The sequence below is a fragment of the Anoplophora glabripennis genome, unplaced genomic scaffold (assembly GCF_000390285.2).
Source record: "Anoplophora glabripennis isolate ALB-LARVAE unplaced genomic scaffold, Agla_2.0 scaffold572, whole genome shotgun sequence".
In the NCBI taxonomy this organism is placed as follows: Eukaryota; Metazoa; Arthropoda; class Insecta; order Coleoptera; family Cerambycidae; genus Anoplophora; species Anoplophora glabripennis.
The window spans coordinates 224,119-233,034 of NW_019416660.1; the positions used below are offsets into that span (position 1 = coordinate 224,119).

Below are 8,916 nucleotides of genomic sequence, written 5' to 3' on the forward strand. Positions count from 1 at the left end.
ATAACGCAAATAGACTGTCTATAAAGTTACAGAAGTTAAATGTTAATTAGAGTAAGCTGTAACAACTATGATATATACACACGAAAAAAAATGCATGGGATGTTACATCATAAAAAATTTTGCCTGACAAAAATTAAAATTTTGTTAAATACTAAGTATAATGATATAAGCGCTCTGTTTCTCGATTTCTGGATCGAGATGCGGTTTTCAACGTTCATTTTTTGTTGAAAATGAAGCCATTGTTTGCCTATCTCCGTGTTAAAATAAACTTCCCAGAAATATATGAAAAAATAATCTCATTTAGAATTTACGAGAGGTCGGAAATGAAAAACGATCGATCAAAATTAATTGTAGGTCAGTGAATCAAATTTTTAGTCACATAGCGTTCATGTTTCCTTTCGCCATTTCCTTTATTTAAAATCTGTTTATAATTTGTAGTTGTGCTGATTTACACGGAAAACAACTATAAAAAAGAACAGGAATACAAAAAAGAACAAAATCTATTATTAAGAAAGTTTAAAATATACCATATGAAACTGTTTTCTTATATTGTGTTATATTTGTTTACTACATATTTGTTTTATGGAAAAGGTTTCCACTCGGTATTGGGAGAACTGATACTGAATAATATTATTCACACAAAAATGCAACAATGGAAATTTAATTGTTACAGCACATTCTTTATTATTTTGTTTTTATTAAAAACACTACGCCGTCGATAACTGATGTAGCTAATTAAAAATTATAAATAGATGCAGCCTCTAGATAAATCATGCATAATACTTGTCACGATTCGATAGATTATTTAATTTTATAACGCTTTGTAAACCATTTATTTGTTTTATCACGTTCAGTTAAAAGCATGTTTAAATTTCATTTAAAAATGTTTTTTTTTTTAATTTTTCAATGAACCTACACAGTTGCATTATGTCATGATATTCATCTGTAATTCCAACGATTACTTACACAAAATTGACGATCACTATTCTAACTATTTTGTACATTTAATTGTATACTATCTGCATAACTTTTTATGAAACTAATTAGTTAGTGATTTTTTTTATTTGGTATATTCTGACCACATCCTTTAATATACCTAAATTAAATAGTATCTTATCTTCTGTTAATAAAATAAACCGATTTGTGTCGGAATAATGCAGATAATATCAGCTAATTTGGTATAAGCGGAAACAGGCTATGATATGGTGAAATATAGGGAAGTTATTATAATGTAGAGAACTACTAATAACAACATTTATATTTAATATTAATTTTTTTAGATGAATATTTTCTATTTTTAATAATCGTGTATAATAGATGACGGTAGTTAGATTTAGATTTATACAGGGTCGCTGATACGTATGTATAATCCGGTCAAAATAAACGTTTCAAATAACGACAATTCCGACAGAGCTAAATTTTGGTGGAGACCTTGGGTACACCATTAGAAATAAAGTGTCAAAAGTCCCCATCGATCCCATATATGCTAAAAATATATTCGGGGTCAAAGGTAAAAATTTTAGGTTTTTTGGATTTTTTTCGAAAACGGTAAGTTTTATCAAAAAAGTAGCCCAGATTATCTACAAAAATGGTTCTTATACTTTTTTTTCTAAGAATTACCATTCCTGAGATATCGCGATTCTAAAAGTTGAAGGAGTCACGTTCTACATGATATGCACACATTTCCACACCACCTGTGAGGTAGTGTACTTTGGCGCATTTTTTTAATGTGGTTTCCCCGGTAGACCTACTCCACGAACTGTTATGACGGAATTTTCAGGGACAATACTCTTTTAACTGCATGATGGTTATTGATATTGGTTGTTGACTTTAACTTTAGTTCTGATTTCTTTTGATATTTTAATCTGATCTTCAAAGTCGACTTCAACAATCATGTCTTCTTCGATTTCTTCTTCTTCCTCCTCTTCTTCCTCTTCTTCTTGCTGGATGTTCATAAATTGTTCAAATGAAGATGAGTCAGCTGTCTCATCATCGAAATCACATGAATCTTCGTATGTTGTATTCAATTGGACATTTGAGCAAGAGTGGCTTTGGCAATTAGTACACGCTGGAAAACACAGTAACCATACTTTTCTGCAGACACATTTAGCACTACAACCTTTTTTGCAATTGCAAAAAATAGTGTTTAGTAGTTTTTCCTGAGCAGGTGGGAGTAAAGTTTGAATCGGTTCCAAAGTATTAACTGTTAGTTTCCAACCCCAGTCTTCTGGGTTCAGTTGATTGCCCAGCCATGTCTGAACTTGATAGTATACTCGATACAAGTGTTGATTAGCAGAAGCCGATGTTGGAGAAAGACAAGATAGTTGTACTTGTTTCTTGTATCGTGTATTTTTTACAAAAGTTTTTACAATAGAGTAGCCAGATGTTATTCAAGGCCATGCGGGTAGAGGGGATTGACTAACGGAATGAGTTTCTTTTGATTGTAGAACGTGACTCCTTCAACTTTTAGAATCGCGATATCTCAGGAATGGTGATTCTTAGAAAAAAAAGTATAAGGTCAATTTTTGTAGGTACTAAGATCTATAATTTTTGTCCGGGCTACTTTGACCCCGAATAACTTTTTTAGCACACATGGGATCGATGGAGACTTTTGACACTTTATTTCTAATGGTGTACCCAAGGTCTCCACCAAAATTTAGCTCAGTCGGAATTTTCGTTATTTGACCACTATTTTTATGACTAATTTGACCGGACTAGTATGGAAACGGTCGATTATCTCCTAAAATAGGATAGCTATCGAAAAATCACAAGCGTTTTAGGGTTTTTTAAAACCCATCACAATATAGAGAAATTAAGTATACAGGATCAGTCAAATAGTCATGACGAAACAAAGTTGCTTTTTGACTAATGTATTATTTCATATTTCAATTCTTCTCGAAATTGTAGACAAAATTCATATAGCACATCATGTACCTAAATTAACCATCTCCGAAATATCGAACTTTGAAAGTAACTTTTTACTACTCTCAAACTTATAAAAGAAAAACGAACCCCAAATTATAGATATTTATTTTGAAAATAATCCAAGGTGAAGGATATGGATATGATTTCAGGGTTGATAAAAATGCATGAAACGAAAAAATGTATTTTTAATTAATGTCCTGGATATTTCAAATTTTATGAAAACAATAGTTATGCCATAATAAAAAAATAGAGAAAACAAGTTTTAATAAGCAACAAATATTTTCTTTAGAATTCTATTTCATAAGGTGCTCAAAGTGTTCACCATTTACCTCCTTACAGTAATGAATTCGCTGATCAAAATTTTGTAGTGAGTTTAAAAAGGGAGTTGGGAGGAATAGTGATTTCATGCATTATCCTTTCCTTCAACTTTTCGATATTTTGCGACCATTTCGAGAGGCCTATCTGACCATTCACTTGCTCCTCTGCGTATCAGGAAAAGTTTTATCTAGATATGCCCGTACCACACGTCCCAAATGTAGAATAGGCCCATCAAGTTGCAACCATATTTGTTTTGGCGTTAAATTGGAATTGTTTTATTGTTGGGGAATAATCGCCTAAGTTGTGGCATAATATGTTCTTGCAAAAGTAATAAATATTGTTCATAGGTCAAATTTCCGTTTATTAATAGGGTCCTATGACATGTCCACCAATTTATGTGGTCGTTGAGTGTGAATTTCCTCCATCCAATGTGAATTTTGTCTAACACCATGAAAAATTTGTTTTTAGACTGTATAACAGGTGCATCTTTGGCTTTTGCAAATATTGACTGATGGATCACAACATCAATACATTCATGTCCATTAAATAAACTAAATTTGTAAATATATCGAGGATAATAAAATTGTTCATGGCTACTTGGAAAATTATAATCATTATGCATACCTACCTGTAAATAATCATCGACATAGCTGTTCACCTTGGTAACACCGTTTTAGGTCATAGATGAGTTGTGTGTAAACACATGATTTCTTATATACTTATGTCCAAGTATAAGAAAAAACGGTTTTCACCATTTGTACTTCACTAGAAACTATCGATACAAAAATATATAATTTTTATAAAGAAATTATTGAGATTTACATTACATTTTTTATATATTATTCATATCACTTTTAATTAAAGAAGTTAATTTTTTTTTTCTTCATTTCATTTTCTTTCTTTCTTCATTTTTGTCTTACAGATCTCCTTTTCTAACATTTATTGGCTTATGAAAAAAAAATAATAAGAATGCAGTAGGTTATTTAAAAAACCTCTTTATAAAACTACCGATGCGACTATTCCAGTCAGACTTTTCTTGGCCATCGCCTTTATGAAATATTTTTCATAAAGATATTCACTACCTTCCTTAGATTGCGCGAAATAGAAATACACTTAATTATTATTAACATTCGGACAGTGTATAAATATACATATTTCAAAACACATTATTTATAAAGTGCAACTACTAAAATATTTAATTATGTCAGCTCCTTTTATATCTGTATACGTTGATAATATTGTGTTGACCACAAACATTTTTAAATGTTGTTATTTTTTCACTATAACAGTTGATGACAGTTAATATTTTTATTATTAAAGGATGGGGCAAGGAAACAGTCTCAGAAAAAAAAATTTGAGAAAGTAAGAATATCCATTTTAATGTAGACGAGGCACATTTTGAAATAAATTTGACTTGCACAATTGTAATTCGCTAGATAAGGTTCTTGAAGATTTTAGGCCTTTTGATTCTAAACCTGTCTTTAAGCAAATGTGGACCTGCAAAAACAATATTCTTAATCAGCTCTAGATTCTCTACTTTTATTTCGAAGAGCATATATTAATTGTTGAAATGCCTAAATGATCTGCGTTTGTGTTGTTCATTATCCATCATCGTCATCCAACATTGAACGTTTATTAGGTCGCTCCATTGACTCTTGCTTATTATAAGCAGTGAAATGCAAAACCCATGATTGTCTCCTTTGTCATTTTGACTCCAACACTCACCAGCGTATGTACAGGTTCAACATCGGGTAGTTGAACTGGCATAGATTTTATGATAATTTGGATGGTCAGTATAACGACTCACGTAGCAAATAACGTGTAATTTTTTCTTGTTGGATCACTTAGCCCACCCGCTGTTTAAGTTTTCGGTTACGCCAGATGTAATCGGACTTGATCGAGATCTTCATCAAATCAGATCTTCCTTCTCCGAATACATAACATCTTTTGTAAATGTGAATCATTGTTGTGTTATCAATTTCAGATTCATTGTTTAAATTTCTTTAGAATTCTTATAGGGCAGTTTGAAACAGGCTTTGTCGAGAAATGTTTTGCTTTAACAAATTCATTTCGTTAAACATAAATTACTATGAAATATAACTTCAGAGTTAGTTATACAGTTGCATGAATTTTATGGACAATTATTGAATACAGTGTATAAAGTATATGTATTGCGATTCCTTGCACCATTTTAATTTTCAGCTATTTTTTACAGCTACATCTCCTAGAGACATCAAGGATGAGGTAGAGATAGTACCTTTGGAACACAATCCTTATGGAGATCAACCTATTGTCGACACGGGAATCATTGGGTATGGACCATTTTCAAATCCTTTTAGTGGTCTTTTGGAAAATCTTGAAGGTATGTGAATATTGTTGTCTTATATCTATTAGAAAATTGGAATCTTAAATATGTATATTTAACATTTTCTATAATATATAATTTATAATATATAATATTTTCATAGCAATGATTTAACTATTCCTACCGAGTATTCATTATTATTCTTGGCGTTTTGTTGGTTATGCTTCTTCAGAGGAAATGCTGATAGTTCAGCAGACAATTAAAATACAGTAAAAGACTACAAAAATGATTTACCCAATTAATATCTATTTTCTTTATTCTTGACAGGAGTAGGACATTTCTCGGCTATAATAAAGGATTTACGAGTTATTTGTTACACATAAAAAAAAATCCTTGAATTTACTGACTTCAAATTACTCTGATAGCTCAAAAACGGCAATATTTGTTTATAATGGTTTTGTGAGTTCAACTCAAATACATAGGTATCTCTATTTCATTTAGATTTATTGGCCATTTTAAATGGTTGCAATTACAATGTGTTGGAGTAATAATTACCGTTAAAACCATACTTAGTAAAATCATTGTTTAAAAATAATAAAAAAAATTCATACGAATATTGGTTAGTGAACACTTTGACATATCGAGTGACATATTAGAACGTATTTTATTATTCTCTACAATATGAAGAACTTGTAGACTAGGCGGTATCTGTTTTGGTTTGGGTGAATCGTATATCCACGGAGATTTTTGGCTTTTTGGCTTTCAAATATCAGTAGAAATGAAAATTTTTCTATGCGCATAAAAAAAACGTGCGCTTAACTTTTGGCGGCACATGTTAAAAAAATTTGAAAAATGTCATTTTTCTTCCTATTTAATTGTTTTTTTTAATCGCGAGACATCGATTTAAAAAAAATCATCAAAATCGGATCTCTAGAAGCTGAGATATTAAAAATTTTTAAGCGCATCGAGATTTTAAACTAGCCGATTCAATTTCGAGCAGGCCGAAGCGCCCGCGCTCTCTGCTTCCTCCACCACCCCCACCCGTATGAATTTCTTGAATTTCTCGCTTTCAGAAATAACTTTAAACACGTTTTAAAGTAGGTTGCCAATGAAGAAAAGTACTGCAAACTTAGACGTGGTAAGTACTCGGAATATCAAAGGTATTTTTTGAAAAATTAGCCCGGATGTAGTGTAAATGACGGTTAACTTTGATTGGCTATAACTACGTAATTAATTGACCAATCGATCTGTTTTTTTTTTTAAAGAAACGTCTTTCCAAGAACTTTTAAAACCTGCTTTAAAAAATTTGATTTTATTGAATATTCCCAAAGTTATTCTAATTGCTTATAAGTACAAAAATTCGACCAATGTTTAAACAAGCGCCAGAGCTCTCCTAATTGACCGATTCCAATTTTACAAAAAGCGTTTGAAACCTTGAGATCCCTTCTATATGTGATTTCCAGTATCTAAGGGTCTTGGTTTTTGCTGTGTAAAATTTTGAAAATTTGCACATTTTTTTTCAAAATCTGGATTGCAAAATTATTATGCAAAATCTATAGAACTGATTTTGATGAAATTTGGTGTGATGATTCTACATAACATGAAGTTTTCTTGAGTCAAGTATGAAGGTCATATACCCAATTTAAAGACACAAAAAAAAAATCCCTAAAAAGTAATGTTTTTAATCCCATACATATTTTGTAAAAAAGTTTTATTACAAACATTTTTTCCTCTTCTATTTTCGCCTAAAATCAACTCTTGAAAAGTTACATAATTAAATAAGAACAAAAATATGACATTTTTCAAATTTTTTCAACATTTTGTGCCGCCAAAAGTTAAGCCTACGTTTTTTTATGCGCATAGAAAAATTTTCATTTCTAGTGATATTTGAAAGCTAAAAAGCCAAAAATCTCTGTGGATATACGATTTACTCAAATATGGACTTTTTGAAACAAGTACCGTATGGACTATTGTGGGTCTAATTTGTTATTAAATTTGGTAATTCTAAATTAGTATAGTGGACAGTACAAAGAAAAATTTATTTAGTGATCTGATGATGGTGGTAACGAAAGCTTCCATAGTGATTTTTACAGTTTAAAGTCTGTAAACTTTTTGACATAATAAAATGACTTGAAATAGAAAATAGTGTTATTTCTACAAAGTGAAGGGCCAACACCTGAAAGTTATACGCTGTATTTTATTGTTATATATCAAACTTGATTCTTCTAAACTTAACTGTGCAAAAGATTTTCTAATCAAAATTTATACATTCTAATAACTGAAAACAATTAAATTTGAAATTAATTGCCTTCTTTTAATACCTTCTTTTCCGCCTCCAGCCATGCATTTTCCGCGTAATCTATTCGAAAAATAGACACTGATCATTAGTAATTAATTTGCTTCCTTCATAATTATTTCAATTAAATTAAAGTCATAGGTAAATCTAAATAGGCTGTTGTGAGGGAGTGGGTGGGCTTATTTTTTTTATTACATGTGTAAAGTAGGAATGTAGACGTTCTATTTATAAACAAATACCGCGTTGAGGAAGTCCGCAGTTCGAATAGCAATGGTGCCTCTTCGATTGTGTAATTGTTGTACAGGTATTGTGCATTACGTTTTTTAAATGTGACATACAGTGACTGAATAGAGTTTGTTCAGTCTATTTGAATATATTTAAATCTACCAACAGTGCTGGTATAGTTTTATAAATGTATAATTTAAACTGTGCCCAGGCCCGGATCCAGAGGGGGTGGCGATGTGGCGATCGCCACCCCCAAAGCACAACATTTTTTAAAGATCTTCAATTTCTCCAAACGACAACAGGCAGTTAGTCGATATTAATGCAAGTAGAAGGATTCATTAGTGTCAAGCTCCTCTGAAAAAGTGCCACATTTTTCATTAGTTTATTGCTATTTTGCAATGCAAATTTTAAAAATTTTGGTTCGCCAATATGCCTATCTTGTACAACATTCAATAATGAACAAAAAATCTTTAGTTACTTTTTTTCGTCCGAGGCTTCCTTTACGAATAATAAGCGATAATATCCGAAAAAACGGGCCATTTTTGAATTATTTTGCACTTTTCATTAATTTAAACAAACTTCCCATGGTTTTCAGCTTTCCGCAGGTCGATATTCCGAATGTACACATTTTCCCGGTTCGATTAAAAAAAAACAGGTTTACATCAAGCAACAGCCATTTCGGCTCGTTTTTTGGCTCCGCCGACTGGACTATTATGACTTTTAACGAAACGGAGACAGGTCGATAGAGCCAGTCAATAGATTGCCTGTCTGCCTGTTAGGATTTTCCGTACGCCTGTCTCAAAACGTTTATGGCGCAATAAATTTTTATGGCTTGAATGGGAAATTT

The 8,916-nt window shown here is 31.4% G+C and overlaps 1 protein-coding gene across 1 annotated transcript in view; it reads left to right on the forward strand.

The window, feature by feature from the left end:
- LOC108913215 overlaps positions 1–8,916 on the forward strand; it is a 46,913-nt gene that overhangs the window by 29,003 nt on the left and 8,994 nt on the right. Inside the window, exon 2 of the mRNA XM_018718724.1 lies at positions 5,459–5,605. Within this exon, the coding sequence (XP_018574240.1) occupies positions 5,459–5,605 (147 nt within the window). The remainder of the gene's footprint in view (positions 1–5,458; positions 5,606–8,916) is intronic.